Raw genomic sequence first — 24,462 nt, forward strand, 5'->3', positions numbered from 1 at the left:
TTTTTTTCAACAGTGACCTGTACTTGCTAAGTAATTCCGCCGGTCTCCTACTTTTAATATCATTGGTGCCAACGTGTACAACTATATCACCTTTTGTGCCCTTAAAAGATGATATCCGCTCTACGACGTCATCAACCTTTGCCCCTGGCAGACATACCCTGGTCCTATTCCACCTATCCTTTTTACAAAGCATGTTCCCCGTTTCCCTGACAATAGAGTCACCAACAACTACTAGTTCCTGTGGGACCAGCGCATTCTGCCTAGGGGGCTGCTTCTGTGTTGCCTGATGACCAAGTGCAAGCTCTGGCATTGATGTGGGCAGCTGAGAGCTTGATGGGCCCCTCAATTTATTTCCTTCGAGGGCATCCACCCTGTCCTTCAAGCTCTCATAAAGGCCCATAACAACGCTGAGTTGTCGCCTGATTTCCTTGCACTCCTTACATCGTGCACACACAAAGACATCCCCCTTGGCAGTATCATGTCCCGTACCCGACTGCTCCGCAAACATCAAGCAAACAGTGCATTTTAATAGACTGTGATTCAGAGGGCAACTGCCCCCCTCAGTTCTCCCCTGAACCACAGCACTCCCATTAGCTTGAGCCTTTTGCTTTGCTGCTCTGGTCAGAGTCATGATTCCGATTTAATTCAATGAAATTCAAAACAAAAATTAAATCCTTAAGTTATATCCCAAAACAGTTATGTTATATATATATATTTTTCGGTATCTAGTGTTTTCTACGAGTTCCCTTTATACAACTTCCGTATCACGTGTTATGTATTAGTTATGTATATTAGTTTTAACACTATAGTTATGTATTAATTATTTGTTACGATTAAGTCGTTATATATATTTATAGAGGTAAAAATACAATTTAATTGACAATAAAGTTTATCAAGATTAATAGATTTACTGATTAATTGACAATATTATATTATGCACTATACTACACTAAGCTTATGCTATCGTGTAAAAATGGCGGGAATTCACGAACGGTATTTCTACGGACTCGTAAGTATTGATTAGCTTCCAAATCTCGCTATCTCAATTTAGAATAAACTAAGTATCCTGATTAGGTCTATAATCTACTTATAGAAGATAATTTGATATAACAATTGGTTAATAAATCGACTAAATTTGGTTAAAAAAAAAAAAAAAAAAAAGACCTCTCGTTCAATTTGTGACACGTGGATTTGATACCGTTACCGATACTAAGTAATATCTACAAAATCTCTGTCTAAGTTAAACCTTAAACTAAGTATCGTAACTAGGAATATAAAGCTACTCTAGAAAATAAGTTAATATGACAATTTAAACTAATAAAGCAGAAAATAAATCAGGAAAAACTTCTCTGTTTGAAGAACTTTAAGGAGCAACGTCTGCACAGGCTAACCTCGCAACCAATGGCTATGTATAAGGAGATGGTTGAGTGGGAGAAGACAAAGGCTGGTTATCAGTGGGTAGTGCTCTTCTTGGACCACTGTTACTAATGGAATTCCCCAGGGTTCAGTGCTGGACCCATTGTTGGGTTTTATATTTATTAATGATATTGATGAAGGTATGTCAAGCTTAATGTCTGAGTTCGCAAATGAAAAAAAGGTTGATAGGGTGGTTATTGATATTAATCAGGGTATTCTACTGCAACAAGATTTAGAAAAATGAGGCAGAATGGCTGAGAAGTGGCAATTGAATTTTAACATTGACAAACGTAGGTAACATAACAATTCTACACTAAGGTAGAGTACTAAGGTAGAATGAAAAAGCCTGGGAGTAATTGTGTAGTCAGACAAAGTTCTCTGAGCAGTGCAGACAGGCTGCCAGGATAGCTCAGGTGGTTTTTGTCAATGATATACAGGAATTTTGCCAGCAAGGAGGATAAGAAAGTGATTATTGTGTTGTGTAAGGTAATGTTTACACCACATCTTGAGTACTGCATACAAGTCTGGAGCCCTCCTTTTAGGAAGGTTGTGGATCTCGGAACTGCTGCAAAGAAGCATATTGAGGTTATTGTGGGAAACAAAGGATACTCTTTCCAAGAAATGCTTCAGTTCTGTAAAATGCAGCATCTGGAGACTTTGATACCTGTGAAATGATCTGACTGAAGTGTTTAAGGCTTTGGATGGATTGAGTAAGTTAATTGCTGATGGCATCCTCCTTGCTCAGACTTTGCATATGATGGGGCACAAATTCAAATTGAATTTGTATAGTTGCAAGGTTGATGTGTGGAAATTTGCCTTCAGCCAGCAGGTAATTGATGATGACTGAAGAATCCTATGAGGTCGGGGGGTGGATATATAATATAATTTCCTGCATGCACTGGCCAAATGAAAATAACTTTAATACTAAGTAAGAGAGTACACACAATAAAGCATAAAATGTAAACTGGCACAAGGCACAAACAATCAAGAGATAAGATAATGACATATAAACACATTTGTTTTACTGTGTGTACTCCCTTGCTTAGTATTAAGGTGCCTCCGTAGCCAGGTGGGCAGGAGCAGCAGTGCATAGTGCACACTTCTTGATTAGATTGGGGTTTGAGCCTGTGACTACCAAATATGGAGGATGCGGAAAGGTCAGGAAATGACCACTGCATATCCCCGGAGCAATATGGCCTTAGTTGCTAATGCTTCTAAAAATCAAATAACAACAACAGCTTAGAATTAAAGTTCTTTTCACTTGATTGGTGAGTGCCTCCGTAGCCAGGTGAGAAGGAGCAGCAGTGCGTAGCACACGCTTCTTGATTAGACGGGGTTCGAGCCCGTCACCACCAAATACGGAGGATGCGGAAAGGTCAAGGGAATGACCACTGCATATTCCCAGAGCAATATGGCCTTAGTTGTTAATGCTCCTAAAAACCAAATAACAAACAAAAAAACAAACAACTTGATTGGTGCATGCACGAAATTATATTAAGTAGTTGATTGTTAGAACAAACTTCCATCTGGTGTTATGGAAGTGAGTAGTTTGAATTAACTCAAGGAAGATCTACACAAACTATTTGAGGGGATGGACAGGTGATGTGTGGAATTCTTTTATTTTTTGGCTTATGCTGTATAAGCTTGCTTTCTTGTTTCATTTTACAATGCTAATATGAGTTTTCTAAATTAAATATTTACAAAAATTTAAGTCCACTACAAGCAAGTTCTGCTTTCCTTATGAGCTGTAAGCAAGGTCTGTTTTCCTTAACCCAACTGTGGTTCTTATTAGGGGATCACCATAAGATTAAAAATAGAATCCTGAATGTAAAATGAATGAAAGTGGTTTGTTCAACAAAATACATCAAGAAAACACACCTTTAATTAAATTTACAGTTTGCAGCATGAAAGACTTGCTAAAAGGTTTTGCATTTTAGTGTAGCACTCTGATTTTCACCAAATGTTCACACACTTAAGCTGTCTTTCATCAAATTGTTTTCATGTGCTGAATTAACATCTTCTAAATTGTATTATGCGGAATTTGTGATCTCATTTGCTAATCATGTTTTGTACCTATTTGCAATAGCCAGTAAATGCTTCCTTCGCATTATTCTTGAACATTTTCATATGAAATTTATTTCTTACACACACACATGAAACCCACATATTTTTTTATATAAAATTATTAAACAAATATTTTTCAATAGGTTGCCTTATGACTTGTATATTCATGATTCATCCCTTGATGAACTTGATGATAATGATAGCCAGTCATTAGAACAAGATATTGCAGTGCCATCCCTCCTATATTCAGATCTTGATGTCAGTTCTAATTCATTCAAAATTAAAAAAAATTGTGTGTATGGATTACAGAGTCAGTGCCCTGAGAATGAGGAATGTTTGCCAAAAAATAACAGAGCTCGTCAAGGAACATGTCATTGTATAAATGGATTTGAGCGAGAGCAGAAATCTGGGAAATGTGTTAGGGCACATCGTAAAACAACAACAGCATTCACTGAAGAGGCTGCTATGAATCATATGCCCTCTAGTTCCAAAAGCTTAACAGTTCAGGTAAAAGATACATATATATTTAAGTTAAATTTAGAATTAATTTGAAAAATTAAAGTAATTATAATTGATAATCTTGTGATATTAATAACAAATTATTTTTACTGTCTTTTTTATTGGGCCACACAATGAGTAATGATTCTAATTATTCTTCTGAATAATGTTACTGTTACTAATACGTATTCCTCAGAAAAGGAAACATTTAATTTTCTTCTATTAGTAACTTAGTTTTTTCACCTCTACTGGCAGTTAATGCACACACTGGCCAAAAAAATACAAACTTTTATTCAGTACCGAATAGGGCCATCTTTTTTCGAATAACAGCAACTGTGCAGTGCAGCATGGATTCTGTAAGGTACTTTAGTGCATTTTGGTCTAAATAGCCATTCAGCAAAATATATGCAGCTGTGAAAAAGTTGAAGGAAGAGGATTTCATTGCCGAATAGTGCTCTCCAGCATATCCTGCGCATTCTCAACAGGATTGAGATCAGGTGAATGTGGGGGCTAGAGAAGATAGTGGAAATCTGTGTCGTGTTTTCTGAACTATTCTTGCATGATTCTGGCATGATGCACTGTTGCATTGTCATCCATAAAATGGCCATTACTTTTGGGATAAAAGTGTAATATTGCAGGGTGCAGTATATCTGATTCAACCTTCCATCCACCAGTATCAACAGTCCCATCCGTGCCAACAAAGCATTCACGATACCATAATACCACCTCCAGATGCTTGGCTTTTCTTAACATGGTAAGCAGTATCCATCAATTGGTAAGGTTCTCGCCACACTCTCTGCACTGCCACCATTGCAAAACAAAGTGTATCGTGAATAATCTGACCACATGACTTTCTTCTGTTGTTCCACTGTCTAATTACAACATTCTTGGCACCACTGGAAGCGTGCTTTTCTCTGAAACAGGTGGCTTCTAAATAGGCTGGCCAGTACCCAATTTCTTTAATTCCCTGTGCATTGTATGGGTTGAAATAGGGCAGTTCTGGGCTTTGTTGAATTCACTTTGTTATTTTCTGCACACTGGATATCCTACTTTTCCATACAGTCCTCCTTACAGTATGATGGCTTTACACTTGAAGTTTGTTTTTCTGTCACATTTACACCTTTTAGCTGTGGAAGAACCATTTGCCCAGTCATTAAAAACCTTTGAGTTTCGGAACCAGTTATGTCTTTCTTGGCTCCTGCTAAATTTGCACTCACGATGGGACCTGTTTTAAAGACTGATAGAGCACTCATTTTCCCCATTCTGACTTAAACTTAATATAGTTGAACAGCTTGTGTAGTCTTTATACTCAATGAGGCAACACATCATCATCATCCCACATCACAGTTTTATTTGCATTTCTTCTGTCTGCGATTGTGCTAATACAAAGGTTCATATTTTTTTGGCTAGTAAGTGTATTTGCATATACCAGTTAAAATTGGCAGATATGTAAGAATAATGTTACAGAAAAAGACCTGTTATCAAATTTTTGACTACAAGAGAACTAATAGTAATTTACAACTGTTTTGAGTTCTGTTGGTGTGCTGAGAATGAGAAGGTGGGTTAAAAGCTTCAAAGATGTGTCTCCAGATGACAATTTTCAAAGTGAACATTCAGAAGTGGTAGTAACTGATTTTAACAAGTAAACCATAAATTGATAAACTGCATGAAAATAATGAACACTCTTATGGAAAAAGTTAGATCCTCTGTCTGTGTGTGCGTGCGTGCATGTGTGTTTTTATTGAATGATAAGATAAAAATTTTAAAGAATTCGAATGATATAAATATTTTTGGTGCCCTATTGTGAGTGAGCTATTGGCCACTATATATATGTATGTATTCGTATGCCATTCGCCGACCGGACTAGCCGGGTGGGTAAAAAGTGCCTGCCTGGCAACCCAAAGGTTGCAGGTTCGAATCCCGCCTTGGGCTTGGATCAAAGTACTGCAAAAACCTTGGGAGGTGCATTATGGCCACAGAAGCCGATGCGCCAACAACTACCCAAAAAAAAAAAAAAAAAAAAAAAAGGAGTAGTATGCCATTCATATATTTTTCATAGTTATATACAAGAGAAAATAGGAAAGTAAGATCTTCAATGCTGTAATTTAAAAATTAATGTAATATACAAAATGTAATTCATCATTAATGTAATTCAACATGCCATATGAGAAATTATATAAAATTGATCTGATCAACTTATTCAAATGTGGCTGCACAGCGTTCATACACTGGAATTGTTAGCAGTTCTTAACTATTCCCATTCTGACGCTTGGGATCTCAATTATCAATACATATGTAATGTTATCCTTCACCTTGGTGCCATTATACCTGTATGCTAAGTACATGGTATATCTATTATTTTTAAATTTTGAAGTTATGTACTAATAAATTCCTGAAAATGACACTAGGTTAGCACTGGCATTTATGACTGCTTGCATAACCTAGTTAATATGCTTTTATCTCTAATTTGCTTTTTATTTCAGGTTTGCATTTTATTTGTATGTATACCCCTTCTTCCTTTTGTAACATGACTTTAATGTTTAGTGCACTGCAAACAATAGATCAATTCACACTGTGCTTCATTATATGCTATCTATATACTATCACATTCTATCCAATGCTTATGTCACATTCTATGACATAAGCATTGGGAGATCAAAATTGAGAGTAGGAGTGTGCTACAGACCTAATGACTCTGATGAGTATAATAAGACACTGTACAGAGTATGTCCATTAAATGACATACCCACAAATCCCAGATATTGACTAGGATTTGTGGGTTGGTCACTCACACACTAGCAAGGCTTTTGTGGATTTATTGGATGATTGTTTTCTACATCAGCATGTTTGGGAGACAACTAGAGGGAGTAATACTCTTGATCTGATTATCAGTAGTGATTCTTCATGCATTAAGAATCAGCAGATAAAGGAACCACTAGGTGGCAGTGATCACAGTGTGTTGAAGTGGGATTTACTCAAAGAAGTAACTACCATCAGGGGTAAAGGGAAGGGTTTTTGCTTTTGTAAAGGCGACTACGTTGGTCTGAGACAGTATTTAAATTCTATACAGTGGGACTAACTGATGATGTTACCAACAGCAAATTCAAAATGGGAAGCATTCAAAGAACTTATCTTGGAAGGTACTAGGCCTTACATACCAACTAAGAAATAGTGTTCAAGGTTTAGGCCTAAATGGATGTCAGATGAACTAATGAGACATATGGCAGAGTAGAAAAATGCATGGGATACATATAAATTAATTGGTGAAATGGAAGCCTATGATAGATACAAGCTGGTCTGTAACCAAGTTACAAAGGAGATTAGGCAGGCAAAGGCAGATTATGAGGAATGCGTGGCAAAGAATTCAAAGAAAAACAGAAAAGAGTTCTTTACCTATGTAAACTCTAGAAGGAAAGGGATGAATCAGATTGGTCTACTGGATATTGATGGTTGAACGGTTGATGATCCTGCTCAGGTGGCTAACAAACTGAACAAGTATTTTGCATCTACATTCACACATGAGGAGTTATTTAGGAAGGGGAATGCCAGAGGTGAAGTAAACTCTGGCAGTGAGCTAGATGATTTTGTAATAATTGAGAGGAAAGTGGAGGAGAAATTGTTGAGGATAAACATAAAAAAGGCACCCGGTGTGGATGGGATCTATCCAGTTATATTAAAGGAGGCAGCAAAGGAAGTAAGCAAACCCTTAGCCATAATTATAAGAGCTTCTTTGGACTCGGGGGGGAGATACCCATAGACTGGAGATGTGCAAATGTGACCCCAATTCACAAAGGAGAGTCAAAGGCTGACACAAGTAATTATAGACCCGTGAGTTGAACTTCTGTTCCAAGAAATAGTCAGATGTGAAGTTTTCTGAACAATGCAGACAGGCTGCCAGGACAACTTATTGGAGTTTTGTCAGTGATATACAGGAATTTTTCGAGCAGGGTGAAGGAAGTGTTGTATAAGGCAATGGTTAGGCCACATCTTGAGTACTGCGCATAGTTCAAACCCTGATTTTAGGAGGATGTGGATCTGTTGAAAAAAGTGCAGAGAAGGGCAATGTGATTAGTGAGGGAAACAAAAGGGTTTACCAGGAAAGCATTAGCATTAGTAGAGGCATACGTACAAGAAAGCAAGCTTATGCAGCATCAGCCAAAAAAAAACCCCTCCCATATTATCCCTCCATTCGTTCCAAATGCTTGTCCAGCTCAGCCTTAAATTTATTTAGGCTATTAGCTTCCACAACAAAAGATGGAAGCATGTTCCACCAATCAACTACCCGCTGGCTAAAGGCAAATTTCTGCACATCTATTCTACAACTATCTTTCCTCAATTTGAAACTGTGCCCCCTTAGGTTCTTAGTCTGAGCAAGACAAAGAATCCCATCAGCATTCAACTTGCTCAACCCATTCAAGGCCTTATACACCTCAATCAGATCACCTCGCAGGTGCCTACTCTCCAGGCACTGCAATTTGCGGAACTTAAGCCTTTCTTGGCAAGAGCACCCCTTTGTTCCCCTCACCAATCTTGTTGCCCTTCTTTGTACTCGTTCTAGCAACCTACATCCTTCCTGAAATGAGGCCTCCAGACCTGTACACAGTACTCTAGGTGTGGCCTGATCATTGCCTTGTATAATGGGATTATCACTTTCCTGTCTCTGCTAGCAAAATTCCTATATATCATTGACAAGACTCCATGACCTGCCCTGGCAGCCCGCTGCACTGCTCAGCGAACTTCATATTTGACTGCACAATTACCCTCAGGTCATTTTCACTTTCCACATCCCTGAGTGGAGTACCACCCTGTTGGTACGTTTCTCTTCGGTTATTACTACCCATATGCAGTACTTTGCATTTGTCAATGTTAAACTCCAGTTGCCACTTCTCGGCCCATTTTCTCAACTTATCTAGATCCAGTTGGAGTAGCATACTGTCATTACCAACCCTGCCAACCTTTGTATTATCTCCAAACTTGGACATTAAACCTGATATATCATCATCAATATCATTGATAAATATGCAAAACAACAATGGGCCCAACACCGAACCCTGGGGAAATCCACTAATAACATTTGTCCACGAAGTGCAGTGTCCATTGATTACCACTCTCTGTTGTCTCCCACTCAACCATCCCTTTATCCATTGTAGCAACTTACTCTTGATGCCATACCTCTCCAATTTGTACAGCAGTCTTCCATGTGCAACAGTATAAAAAGCTTTCCTGAAATCCAAGTATATGATATCAAAATTATTTTTGGCATTCAGTTCCTTTGTGACCACATCATAGTAACCAATCAAATTGGTCAGTCTTGTCTAGATGATCCTGCAATGCTTCTTTAACCAGTGATTCCATTATTTTCCCCGGAACACAAGTTAAACTAACAGGTCTGTAGTTACTTGTGTCACCTTTTGAACTTCCTTTGTGATTTGGGGATACATTTGCACAGCTCCAGTCCATGGGGACCTCGCCTGAGTACAAGGAACCTCTCATAATTATGGCTAAGGGTTTGCTCACTTCCTTTGCTGCCTCCTTTAATATAACTGGATAGATCCCGTGCACCCCAGGTGCCTTCCTTATGTTTACCTTCAACAATTTCTCTTCCACTTTGCTCTCAGTTATTACAAAATCACTTAGCTCCCTGTTAGCATTTGATAAACTTCTGGCACTCCCCTCATTGGATAACTCCTCATGTGTGAATGTAGATGAAAAATATTCAGTCAATTTATCAGCTACCTGAGCATGATCATCAATAGTCAACCCATCTATGTTAAGTGGTCCAATCTAATTCATCCATTTCCTCCTAGAGTTTACATAAGTAAAGAACTCCTTGCTGTTTTTCTTTGCATCCTTTGCCAAATATTTCTCATAATCTGCCTTCGCCTGCCTAACCTCCTTTGTGACTTGATTACAGACTAGTTTATACATGCCATAGGCTTCTGTGTCACCTGATACTTTATATGCATCCCATACATTCTTCTTCTCTGTCACTAGCCTGATTAATTCATCTGACATCCATTTAGGCCTAAACCTTGAACAGTTTCTTAGTTGGAATGAAAAGCCTAGTAGCATCCAATATTAAGTCCCTGAAGGCTTCCCATTTAGAATTCACTGTTGGTAACATTATCAGTTGATCCCACTGTACAGAATTTAAAATTGTCTGAGACCTCTGTAGTCACCTTTACAAAACACTGTGGTTCTGCAAATTGCAGGTTCTGGAAACTAGGCACCTGTGAGCAAATCTGATCGAGGTATTTAAGTCTTTGAATGGACTGAGTAAGTTAAATGCTGATGTCATTCTCCCTCTTGCTCACACAAGGAGACAAATTGTGAATGGTTGTGGGATAAGTGTGTGAAAATTTACTTTCATCTAGTGGGTAGTTGATTGTTGGAATGAACTCTCATCTGGTGCTGTGGAAGTAGCTACTTTGAATAAAAATAAGGAGGAACTAGACAAATTATTAAGGGGTGGTTTGACAGGTGATGTGGGAAGTCTCTCACTCTCACTCACTCACTCAGCTGATGCTGTATAAACTTGCTTTCTTGCATCATTTGTCACTACTAATATTAATGCTAAATTAAGTGATAGAAACTGAATTGATAATAGGGTAGCTCTGTGGTAGATTAGGAAAACTCTATAAGAAGAAAGGAATAATAACTGTGTGAACATGGAATGTTAATTCCCTTAATGGGAAAGAAGAAATAGTGGCACAATTTTTAAGATTTTTGGAATGCAGTAAATTGAATGAGCTGCTAAAGGGGTAAGGTGTTTTAATACATTAATCGTTGAAACAACATAGAACAATATAATCTAGTATCAGAAAACATTAAAGATATTAAGGGTACACTGATGAGCCAAAATATTATGACCAGCGAGTAGTTATGCAAGTCGAAGCAACTGCAGGTGCACTACATTGAGTGCGCTCGTTGGGACACAGTATAAAATACACCTGATACCGAGCTCCATTAATCAGTGTTACTCTTGTTCTTCAAATGGGAAAGGCAGTGCACTTAAGCGAGGTTGACAAAGGCCAAATTATAATGGCCAGACGATTGGGTCAGAGCATATCCGAAACGCCACAGCTAGTGGGGTGCTCACGGTCAGATGTGGTTAGTACCTACTGAAAGCGATCTAAGGAGGGAAAACCCACGAACTGCCGGCGGCGAGGTATTGGACAACCACGCCTCATCGATGCTCGAGGTGAGTGAAGGCTTTCCTGGATGATGCATGCCAACAGAAGGGCGACTGTGGCACAACTCACCAGTAATTGGAATGCTAGTGATGGGAGTAATATGTTGCAACACACAGTACATTGAATGGTGCTGAAAATGGGACTGCATAGCTGCAGGCTGTTCCGAGTGCCCATGCTAACCACGGTTTGCTGTCAACAGCACCTACAATGGGCACGCGAGCATCGAAACTGGACCTTGAGTGATTGGAAGAAGGTCGTCTGGTCCGGTGAATCACATTTCCTGTTGCACTGCGTGAATGGCAGGGTACGAGTGTGCCACTTACCTGGGGAAGTGATGGTGCCTGGATGCACTGTGGGACGAAAACAAGCTGGTGGCGGTGGTGTCATGCTTTTGGCAGTGTTCTGCGGGGATACCCCTGGATCCAGTTATCCATGTGCTGGGCACTCTGATATCTACCACCTACCTAAACATCAGCTAAAACACAATATGGCTGCCATTCAGTGTGCACGTGCTAAATAAGGCTCCGTTAATTTCAGTATAAATTAGTAATTTTAACCTGTGCTACAGCTTGGATTTTCTGCATAACAAGGCTTTTAAAGATGAAGAACAACATGGCGAGATTCGTTGCTTGGTTTATGGGTCTATTCACGTGTTTCAATGCCAATGATAACGTGTCTGCTCACCACTTGACATGAAGATCCAATATGGCTGCTGTACTATCCAGTCACTTATTTTTCAGCTCTCTGATTTCTGGCCGTAAATATGTATTTTAAGTGCTATCTAACCCACGAAAAGTGTTCCCCCAAGAAGATAAAGAACTGAGGATCTCGCTGGTGAGAAACTTTTGCCTTTTTCTTGGGAATTCCGTTGGGTTGAAGCGTTATTATCCGTATCCCCGTTGTCACCATGTGGCTGACAACGGGGATATAGAGAGGCTGCCAATATAACGTGGCGGCCGCATTTCCACCTGACACCTTGATTGGGGAGGTGCCTCCAACTAGTGAAAATTGAGCTGAAAGAGTGCTCCCTCAAATTGTGCCATTAACTGCTGAATTTGCTCAAGAATATGTATTTTGAGGATTCCCCTTCCCCCCCACCATAGACTTTCCATGGAGAAAGACCAGCTCTGCTCCTGTGCATCTGACCACCAAAATAATAATAACACCACTGTTTTTCTTGACCTAGAAAACCCCCAAAGGAAAGTTCCCCATGCAAATGGTGTCCCCCCCCACCAGTGTTCTTGAAGGGATTAGCCCAAAACTGCACTAAATCCACCCACGAACTTGTGGTTACCAACGTTCATCTTCAAATTGGCATAGCTTTGTAATGGTGTACTCCATCGCCCAATAATCCGGAACCATCCTGTTTAACCGAAAATTGGACAACTAACCAGATAGGGAAAATTCTAAAGGAAATTCCGCAAAATCCAATATGGAAAGACAAGAACGACTATGTGCCCACCACACTGGCACATTTTCTGACTGCCAACCTAATACAGTCAGTCCTCGTATAGCACGATAGTTGCGTTCCTAGAAACCCTCGTGCAATGCAAAATCGTGCAATATAAACAACAGCCCCTATGGGAAAAATGGGGTTAGGTGCCGATCACCCAAGATTGAACACACATTTGTAACCAAAACATTACCAAACACAATAAATAATCGTAATAAAATACTTACGCATTTTATTACGACTATTATGTAATAAAATATTGCTAATGCTTTTGCTTATATCGTAAGCAAACTTGTTTTTTGTTTTATTTTCTATCCAAACAGATGACAGGCGTTCCATCTCCAGTTCTTTGTGTCTTAATCGAATGGATTTTAATTACACTTTGAGTTGTTCCTGCTATGAAAGTTGTTTTTGTTTTCTCTGCATTCTTTCTAATTCTCGGCGTTGCCTCATTTAGGTCTGTAGCACGTGAAATATCACATTTCGCTCAAAGCGTTTCACAATTTCATATTTTTTCTCAATCGACAGAGGTGGACGGCCATAAGCCTTACCGGGGAAACCCTGGTGGGCTGGAGGCCCGTGTGATTTTGGCCATAAACCAGAGTATGAGGCCACTATAAATTTTCCCGGTTAAGAATTTTTGACTCAGTCCGCCTCTGTTTATCGATATCGCTTTTCTTTTTCTCTCCGAATCTGTAGTGTCATCACCAGGACGCTTCCTTTTCACACCTTTTAAGTATTTTACTCATTTTTAGGGAATAAAGCACAATTACAAAACGAGGAGGCATGCTTGATACACGTAAACAAAGCTGTGCACGTATAGCAACTGAATAAACTACACCGTAAAGGCAGAGACACTCTATTAACGCCTCACTGGCTCACATTTTACTAAAGCACATTTCTGGGGTTACTACCATAAAGCAATAAAAACAATTTCCAGTTGCGCTCCCTCCCGCCAGTGGAATCTGTTATAAACTGGTAGTAAACTTGATCTAATTGCATTTGCGATTATACCGATAGCTGGAGTTGTGTTGGTTTTTACGTTATTATGGTGAAATGTGTTTCCCCTTCACTGATATAAAAAAACATAAATACATTTTCAGAATCTTCTCTTCATTCCTATTGTGTTGGATTCGGTTGGGGTGATTGCCATTTCTTGTAAACACAAAGGCGAATCGTGCATAAGCGAATTCGGTTCGTGTTATATAAGATATCGTTCCCCTATTTATAAATCATGTATGATCGAATTCGTGTAGTGTAAACACGTGTTATACGAGGACTGACTGTACTGTCTTCAAACCCGCACAACTGCATTCCACGCGTGAACAGATCCAGCTCTGTGAGGACAACAAACAATACCGGTCGGATTGGACTGAAGAACCTTTCACACAACTAGATGGTGTCTCCTGGTCTAATCAAGCAGCAGTGCGTAGCACATGCTTCTTGATTAGACCGGGGTTCGAGCCCGTGACCACCAAATATGGAGGATGCGGAAAGGTCAGGGAATGACCACTGCATATCCCTGGAGCAATATGCCCTTAGTTGCTAATGCTCCTAAAAACCAAATAACAAACACAACTAGTCCTCAACCATGCAGTCCAGAAAATTAGAAACAAGAAGACACCAGGCCTGGACCTTTTGGAGCCGAAAATCATAAAAAGAACCATCGAATATGCCCCGGAACTAGTGGTTGATTAGGTTCAGGAGCATCGAATATGCTCCTGAACCTAATCAACCACTGCCTCCTCCTGGGATGATTCCCAACTGATTGGAGAACAGCCAGTGTGCACCTAATCCTAAAAAAAAAAAAATCCGATGAAGAAACAGCATCTGCCTGACTCCTACCGTCCCCTAGCCCTATTATCTGTCTTAAGCAAAACAGTGCATACCTTCTGCGACAAAGAATTGAGAACCACTGCAACATTGCCAATCTCGCTTCAAACAATCAATTCGGCTTCAGACAAGGCAAGTCTGATGCCTTGATCAACATCATCGCTACTGCAAACACCTGCAACCAAAAATATCTTTTACTCATCTCCATTGACTTTGCTGGGGCGTTCGACACCTTATGATGGCCAAGCATCCTAGGCAGGCTCAGAAAGGCAAACCTGCCCATAAACCTGTACAACTGTTTAAGGCAATATCTCTCAAATAGAAAAATCACAGTCTGAGCACCTTTCTGTCAAATAACTTGCCAGGTACATAGAGGCTGTCCACAGGGCTCTGTACTGGGCCCACTGCTCTGGAACATGGTCGTGGATGACTTCCTCTACCAGGACCTTGGATGCGTAACCTCCCAGGCCTACACCAACGACCTTGTCGTATTGCCGGCTGCAGACTCCAGAGCACAGCTGGAGGCATTGGGAAACTGGGCCCTCGCGACCCTAAAGGAGTGGGCTGCCCAAAACAACCTCCGAACATCACCAACAAAAACCTGATCTATCTTGCTGAGAGGTCATCTCCACCCAAACCGACCACTGCAAATCAAGATCCATTATACCACGATCAAGTTTGCCACGCATCTCAAACACCTGGGACTTATTCTCAATGGAAATCTAACCTTCAAGCCACACCTCACCTATATCCAGCAAAAAATAAAAGGCTACTCGTCAATGGTTGCCAGAGTCGCCCGGAGGGATTGTAGTCTCAAACGGAGAACCATCATCCCTTCTACAAGACAGTATTCCTACCCGCCATGAGCCGCCTCCGTAGCCAGGTGGGAAGGAGCAGCAGTGCGTAGCACACGCTTCTTGATTAGACCGGGGTTCGAGCCCGTCACCACCAAATACGGAGGATGCGGAAAGGTCAGGGAATGACCACCGCATATCCCGGAGTAATATGGCCTTAGTTGCTAACGCTCCTAAAAACCAAAATAACAACAACAACCTACCCGCCATAACCTGCGCCGCTCCGGTATGGTTCGGAAAAGCCATGATGGCAACCAACCAGAGAAAACTCAAGAGCATACAATGCTCAATCCTATTGACCATCTCACGGGCTTGCCGCACTGTCAGCACTCATGCCCTACAGGCCCTGGTGGGTGCTCTACCCCTGGACCTGCAGATTGTGTGGTGTGGCATGCTCTACAACTTGACAAAAGGAAAATCGACTACCTTCATGGACCACATCACTGGCCTGGAAAACAACCACTCCATGGAATAACAGCGGCTCTCCACATTCCTCAAACAGACATGGCAACAACACTGGAATGACACAACCAAAGGTGCAATAACGAAGAAATTCTTACCAGAGCTTGACAAAACCCACCCAGTGGTGGGTTTTCTTCTAGTGCTTCCTTGCTACACTATGCAATCACTTTTTTTTTTTTTTTTTTTTTTTTTTAGGTCCTGGTCATGGTGCTGTCAAAGGAAAACTAATTACCCTAGGTTTGACTGACAACTCGCTTTGCTCCTGTGGCCTCCTGGAATCCTGGGAACACAATGTACCACTGTCCACATACCTCTGCTGCATACTGAAGCCAGGTGGGAAGGAGCAGCAGTGCATAGCACACGCTTCTTGATTAGACCGGGGTTCGAGCCCGTCACCACCAAATATGGAGGATACGGAAAGGTCAGGGAATGACCACTGCATATTCCTTGAGCAATATGGACTTAGTTGCTAATGCTCCTAAAAACCAAACAACAACAACAACCACTGCATACTGATCACAACCATCCATTTCAACCCGAAGGACCAGGAGCACTATCTTCTGTAATCAAAGGAAACATACAACGCCTTCACAAAATTCACCCACGACCTGTTTGAGAGATGAAGAACAAGCTTACCACCATAACATGACTCTTCCAAAGGAAAAATCACCACTCATATGCCAAAGGAACCAAACTAACCAGTAGAAAATCAACCACGCCTTCATGACTATGAATCTTGAATGGGATTTCTCCCAGAAATGATCCTAACATCTTGGAAACCAAGACTGGGATGCTGTCCTAGCCACGACTTTTCTACTAGATATCAATCGACAGTTATTGCCAATGTGCCATACAGGCAATTTGAGCCAGCTCCCTTGCTGGCCACTATTCCTCCCCTTCCATGGGTGGGGGGAGTATACAGTCTCGCTGTCCCCTCCCTCTTCCACCACCCTCCACTTTCTCCTCTGGTGGGGCACGCCCCACTCTAACAGGAGTTGTCTTCCCCATTGGCTCCATATTTCTGTCTATCTCCCCCCAGTCTTCAGTCTCCCCCCCTACTCTACCTGTATGCAAGTGAATGCCCCACACAAACTAAATTCAACAATCTAAAATCAATTTCACCCACCATTTTTGGCTTTCTTCTAGTGCTTCCTTGCTACACTATGCAATCACTTTTTTTTTTTTAGGTCCTAGCCACTGAAATCTCAGGAAATTAAGTGGCAGGACCTGCCAGAGTAAATCTTAAACTACTGGGTACCTGGTCTGCCTCCATGGGGCAAAAGTGGGGCAGCATTCAGCCTCAGCAGAGGTCTGATGGCTAAATGGCCAGAAGAACAACGGTACATGACACCACACACTTCAAGATCCATACACTTTTAAATCTCTGGCCTTTACAGTGATCTGTATCACCACACAATGTAAACTACACAGAGATGGAGGAAACCCCTGGTGCCGTCTGACCCTAAATACACTTTACTTTACACCTAAACATCATTGCTGACCAGGTACACCCTTTCATGGCAACAGTCTTCCCCCCCTCTGGTGGTGCAGTCTTTCAGCAGGATAATGCGCCATGCCACACCGCCCGGATTGTTCGAGACTGGTTTGCGGAACATGAGGAAGACTTCCAATTATTGCCCCTGGCCTCCAAATTCCCCAGACATCAATCCCATCGAGCATCTGTGGTTTGTGTTGGAACAGCAACTCCGATCTGCTGTGTCTCAACCACGGACCTTACAAGAGTTAAAGGATCTGCTGGTTATGGTTGGTACCAGATACCACAAGACACATTTAGAAATCTTGTAGTGTCCATGCCTTGCCGGGTTCGAGCTGTTTTGGCTGAACGTGAAGGACCAATATCATATTAAGTAGGTGGTCATAATGTTTTGGCTCATCGGTGTATATGGCCTAGAAGAGGAAAAACTTAAATTCATTCTATAATCAACTACAAGATTTAGCCATTAAGATAGTTAATGAGAATGAATTAATAATAATAGCAGAAGACTTAAGTGTTTGAATATGAAATAAAATAATATTAGGGATTTGTCAATGGTTTTATGAATGCACGCGGTACCACAATGGAAATAAATTATTATAATTTTGTTTAATTGTGTTTTTAGAATTAACAGTACTTTTTTTGAACTTAAAGAACAATGCAAAATAACATGGACAAATAATAAGGGCAGTAAATCAGTAATTATGTAATAACCAATAGAAATATAAAACCAGGAAACATAAAGGATGTAAAAGCAAAATCATCAATAGATATTGATGATTTTGTGGAGACATTCAGATTTAAAGAATCCTTTAAGAAAAAGCAAAAAATAAAAATGAAACAAAATTCAAAATTGAATTATAACAAGATGAAAATATTAGAATCTGTATAGAAATAGAATATTTAGAATATGAAAATCAGTTAATAGAATAAAAATGGAAAAGGATTAAAATATATATAACTATTTTAAAATATTAAGTAGCTTATGAAACATTAGGAGAATGGAATATTAAGAAGATTAAAAAATGGACACCATGGTATATAGAAGTAAAAGACTTGGCTAAGTAAAAGCATTTCAGACAAATTTTTTTCAAATAAAACAAATGTGCCAAGAATATAAGGAGATTCAAAATAGAATCAATACAGAGATAAGAAGAATTAAGCAAGAGTCTTGGAACATGCTTTGAAAATAATTAGAACATGATTTTTATGGAGCACAGAGATGTGCTTACGGAGTGCTTTGATTCCATATTTGGTGAAAAATATGGAATCAGAGAAAAGAATTAATGAATATGTTAAAAATTAGATGAATATGCTACAAATTAGATACAAACAGAGGGCAGCAAATTACTGAGGAAACAAACTAATAAAGAGAATATTGCAGAAGAAATTAAAGAAATAATACGAAAAGTGCAGATATAGATAAAATGAATCATCTCTGTATATATAATAATTTAGTAACTATAGAAGAGAAAAATTAAATACAAAATTAATAGAAATGTTGAAAGAAATTTTTAAAGAACATACCAAGTGATTGGGGAAAGTAAAAATAAAAAATACAAGATTACATAAAAAAGGATATAAGCAAGGCCAGAAAATTAATTAAATAAAATTATAGAATTAAGTGATGAGTAATAAGAATTGAGTAAAAATAGAACATGCATCAATATTTATGACAAAGCAGTTAATAGAAAAATCATTAGTGTATTAGACCAATTTGGGTGTTTTACAATTTATTTCATGCTTTTGATAGAGTTAAAATAAAAATGTAATAGAAATCTTAAAGCTATGCAAAGTTACTTATAATATGCACACACACACACACACACACACACACACACATAGAAAAAATGTATAAAACAGATCAAGGAAATACAGAAGAAATAGAAATAACTAAAGGAATAAGAAAGGAGACTCACTGTGAACTACTCTTTTTGGTTTGATTATGGATGAATTAATGAAGTAAATAAAGGAATTAGAATAAAAAATGATAAAAATATATATAATCTGCTATGCAGATTATATAAATATATATTATAGGCCTTATTATAGATATTTTATTATAGGTCTTATATATAAATATATATAAGACCTATAATAAAGTATCTAGCTGAAATAGAGGTACAGCATCAAAAATAAAACAAATACATGAAACTGTTGAAATGAAAATACTAATGAAAATAACTAATAAAAATTAAGAGAAGGTTAAAAGTGAGGAATTCAGAAAACTGTCAAATACAACCTTTAATAAGTGGGTACATAAAAGGAATAGGATAAACATAGGATGGACAAAAATATTATTGAACTGGTGACTCATAGGCAAACTGCAAAGGAAGACCAAGAATATAGAAAGATGATCTATCCTAAACCCAACAAGCAATATACTTAATGGGAAAAGAAGCAACAGAACACATACATGTCAATGTATATAGAATTTATTAACTCCAAATGTGATAGGTTATATACTTTGATTTAAATTTCTATAAATTTCAATTTTCAGGAAATGGACAAGATGAAAAGTTGTTTCAAAAAACATAAGTAGAAGAGATATATGAAGTTGATTTGCTGAGCATGAAGATGAAATGTGAGTGGATGTTGACTAACTGATGCACATGTGTTTGGACTGTTTTGGAAGTAAGAGGTGGAATTAGATTCTAATTCAACAGAAAGGGGAGTTCATTATTAACCTGACTGCTCTTTAGGATAGTCTCAGAATTTAAAGCGTTCGAAAAAGTCTTTTTTTTTTATTATCACAGCAGTATTTTAAATATGCTTATGCCAAGAAAATTATCCTCAGTAAAGATGCAAATTCTTGTCTAGAAATCTGAAAGTTGTTGAAGATGAGCATGGAAAGTGCTGACTATTTTATGAGAAATAAAATAGGACTTTGTTTTAGACAAGAATTTGCATCTTTACTGAGGATAATTTTCTTTAACTTAGCTAAGTTTTCTTCTTTGGAGAAATTACCTGCAGATTAGCATTTAAGGAAGTGGTGGTGGATATTTAAGAAGTTATAACTGTTTATAAAGATCAGGGTTTCTCAAACTTGGAAAGTGGAACATTTCATACTCTCATCAGAAAAACTGTGGATAGGATTTTTAGTCAACAGGAGGAGGTCATTAATAAACAGGATGAAAAGAGCAGGTGAAAGAACCATCCACCATCATATGTAGCAAACAGTTAGAAAGCAAATTAGCAAAAATCAGAAGGTAGTTTTATATAAAGATATAGTAGAACTCTTAGGATGTAATAGAGATGGAAGTATGGATGAACAGAATTTGAAGTCATTGGCTTTGACAAGATATCAGAAGACTTGATTGTACAAGGCAAGTTTCCAACTTTTTGATTTTTCAAAATCAAGTTTGGATTCATTAATCACCTATTTTTTGACCTATTTAAGGGCGTATTGTTATATGCTTACTACTTGCTTTACAGTTTACTATGCATTGTAATAATGTTACAATGTAAACCTTTGAAAAAATTTGGAAATAATTGAAATAAAAAGTAGACAGTAGTTCTTAATTCAGATTTTACTATAATCTATCACTGGGGAAGATGTGAAAGAAGACTTCAAAAAGAGTGATGGGGTGACTTATCCTAGATTATATTTTTAGGCAAAAAATATCTGCCAACTTATATATCAAAATATATGTCAACATGATTCATGGCTAGTAATATTGCCATTAGAAATGCTCTTTTATTTTAATAGACTGTGTACATTACTTTTAAATAATTGTACATTTCACTGCATTAAATATTATTAACTTTAGGACACTTTGGTTGTAATTATTATTATATTATTTGCACAATTGGTAAAATATTTTGGAGAACTTAGTCTCCCTCTTTTGTGTTGCAAAGAACAGAATTATTATTAGAAAATTACATGTTATCTGATACATAAATTAACACAGAAGACAAAATGTTAATCATATGATATCATCAGCTCCCTTTGTTTAGAGGACTCTAAATCAGTTTTTAGCCAGTTTGTTTCTGTTTCAGAAAACATGAAAATCATTTTTCATAATTATTCTGCCTTTTCTTTGTCATTAATAAGGGAACAAAGTTCTCTGAAACTTTTAGCCAAGTGTAAATGATGTAAATATTAATCATTATAATTAAAATAACCTAAATTTTACAATGTTCATTCATTGCAGTGAATTGTGCAGTTATTTCAATCATCATACCTGTATTAATAAATATCCTTCAATAACTATTATCAACTGTATACATTATTTTGATAATACTATATTACATACATTTTTTAGTTTAATATGGTTCTCATGTTAATTCATAGAAGTGGGATTATTATTCATCTTTCAGTTGATTAATGCTTTTTTGTGTACATATGTAGGCAAAAAACAATAATACCTTCTCTACTTCAACAATACCATCAGCACATCATCTTATTGTATCAGCAGGAGATAATGTTACAATTCAGTTGCCAGAAAATGAAGTAACACTTTCAGCATATGCTCTTCCCAAGCCAAAGACAGGTAAAATAAACGTATATTTAAAAAATTAAAAAAAAACTTATGGCTATAATTTTAACTCTATTTTTAGTGTATATATATATGATCTAAGAGATGTAAAAATAAAAGGGGAACAGAACAATTGGAGAACTTTTAAGAGCAGAATTACATTTTTGACTTAAGTTCTGTACTTGGAAGTTTATTTTCTCTACGTATCTTTGTCTTTGTACTTATACACTTATTTTTTTCCCCCTAATACATAATTTTCTGTATACTTATATTTTTTGCCCCCAATTTTTTGTTAGTTAAGATGTTAAAATGAAGATTGATGCAATAAAGCATCATATGTTTAAGAGTGTAAATATTCTATATAATATTGGTTTAAATACACCATAGAAAACTCTTAAATGAAAAAACTACATTTGTAGTTTGAAGGGGCATAATTTTATCTATATCTCATATTGTGCTCCTCCTTCACAACTCGTTGTGATGGGTGGTGCCCACCGAGAATAAGTAACAATAGTCTTCTCTTTTGGTGAAGCATTACTTATTCGAGGTAGTGCAATACATGGCAACTCGTTGTGAAGGAGGAGCACAATATGAGATATAGATAAAATGATGTCCTTTCAAACTACAAATGTAATTTTTTTGTTTAAGAGTTTTCTATGGTTAATTAAGATATAATAATATTGTGAATGAGAAAAGTGTTGTAGATGGTTCTGCGCAAATAGCTGAATAAAAGCATATTTTTTTATATTCCAAGATCCAAAACATGATCGGAGAACTATAGCACTCAGATAGCCATTAGAGGTTATGTCAAAAACATACAATTATTCTCAAGATAGAGACATAAATGCTATGTTAAAACAGTCAGTAGCCACAATGTGGAAAGATGGAATTCACCTGGATTGCAGATTGTGTTTTCACTTGGTTGTTGATTTTTTGTTGAGGTAGTGGGGAGGGGTAGAGAGTGTTGTGACTATGATGTGGTATTGCAAAAAATAGTTATAAGAGGTGTGCTCAAAATAGATTGTAAGACTCTGAGTTAATTCCCAACCATAACAGAATACTAAACTGCTATTGAAGCTTTACATTTTTTATGTTTTGTTTATTAAAACTTGTGAACAAAACAGAAAAGAGAAAGATATGCACAAAAAGCCAATCCAACTTTTTGACGACATTGTACACTAACTAGTCCTGTATGACATGGAGCATTGTCATGCTGATATAGGCGCCTCCGTAGCCAGGTGGGAAGGAGCAGCAGTGCGTAGCACACGCTTCTTGATTAGACCGGGGTTCGAGCCCGTCACCACCAAATACGGAGGATGCGGAAAGGTCAGGGAATGACCACTGCATATTCCCGGAGCAATATGGCCTTAGTTGCTAATGCTCCTAAAAACCAAAATAACAAATAACAACATGCTGATATTGACAGGGCATATTTCTGTAGTACTGCCATGGCGTAGGCAGCATATAATTGCCCAGGTTATGGACTTCATGGATTTGGGCACTGCCAATTGAACAAGAACAAAGCTGAAACAGCCCATACCATTAGCCTAACTGCACCAAACTTCATGGTCAGGACAGTACACTCTGACAGAAAGTAATCTCTATGCATTCTCCACTCAGAATTAAACATTGTATGGCAAGATTCGTCACTCCATGGCATCTTCTGCCATCATTTGAGTGTGTGAATATTGGAGACAACACTGCTCCAAGTGCCATTTCTGTTGTTGACCAGGACATTTTACTTCTATGCAGCTGACCTCCTATTGAACCCAAGGCTGTATACCTTTCTATGGATGGATGTTGATGTACTGATGGATGTTCCTGTGGCCTCTGGACCTGCTGCTGCTGTTTGATGTTTTTCACAGATGGCATGTATGAGCCATTAAACTGCCTTCTTTATGGTTTGTTGAACATTCTGTGAGTTCACATAGTTTCCAGACATTTCTTTCATTGTGGTATTGCCTTCATTCCTCTATCTTTAAATAACTGTGATGGATGTTCATATATTCAGATGAGTTGCAGTTGTTCCCACAGAAAGATTACTGATGTGGCATTTAACCACCATGTTGAAAGTTTCTAAGTTCCAAGCTGTAATCCATACTTACTTCTAATACTGCAGCAGCAGAGCCACAAGGTTTATATTAGTATGTCTGAACTTATATGCATGCATGTGTGTGGGCTTCTGGTACAGTATATGATATTCGTGGAAGGTCCTCTGAATAATTTTTGTCTTATTAGCAGTATGACTCCTTGATAAAATTATTTTATTTATTTATTTTTTTCCTTCCATCCTGGGTGACATGCAAGACATTCAGAGGATTAGCATTTTGTCTGCAGGTCATGAAGATAATACCACATTTCATCTCCTGTCACCGTTAGAAATCTTTGATTATGATCACAAATTTCAGCCAGTTCTGAACTTGTATCCCTTTTGTCTGCTGTTAAAAACTACTTTGGAACAAAGAAGTTGTTTGATATTTTCAGGGTTTGTTGTGATGCTGGGGTATCATACATGGATGCAGATATGTATGCTGCAAGATCAAATCCATATGCTGTCAGAAAAAAAATGCACCAAAATTTTTTGCTCTTGTGCTGGTATATCAGCTGCAGTAAAGCAATGACAAAGAAGTGTGCTCCTGTGGTCCCTTAAGGCTACAATTCATATAATAAGTGGAAACTTATTTATTTATTTATTATGTTTAAAATATTATACATT

The 24,462-nt window shown here is 38.1% G+C and overlaps 1 protein-coding gene across 1 annotated transcript in view; it reads left to right on the top strand.

Annotated features, from left to right (window-relative positions):
* Nucleotides 1-24,462, top strand: part of LOC150077254 (dyslexia-associated protein KIAA0319) — a 281,532-nt gene that overhangs the window by 86,068 nt on the left and 171,002 nt on the right. Inside the window, exons 7-8 of the mRNA XM_090386205.1 lie at nt 3,624-3,987; nt 21,620-21,761. Coding sequence (XP_090242331.1) covers nt 3,624-3,987; nt 21,620-21,761 — 506 coding nt within the window. The remainder of the gene's footprint in view (nt 1-3,623; nt 3,988-21,619; nt 21,762-24,462) is intronic.

This window comes from Mastigoproctus giganteus, chromosome 12 (assembly GCF_048544385.1).
Source record: "Mastigoproctus giganteus isolate SK-2022 chromosome 12, ASM4854438v1, whole genome shotgun sequence".
NCBI classification, from domain to species: Eukaryota; Metazoa; Arthropoda; class Arachnida; order Uropygi; family Thelyphonidae; genus Mastigoproctus; species Mastigoproctus giganteus.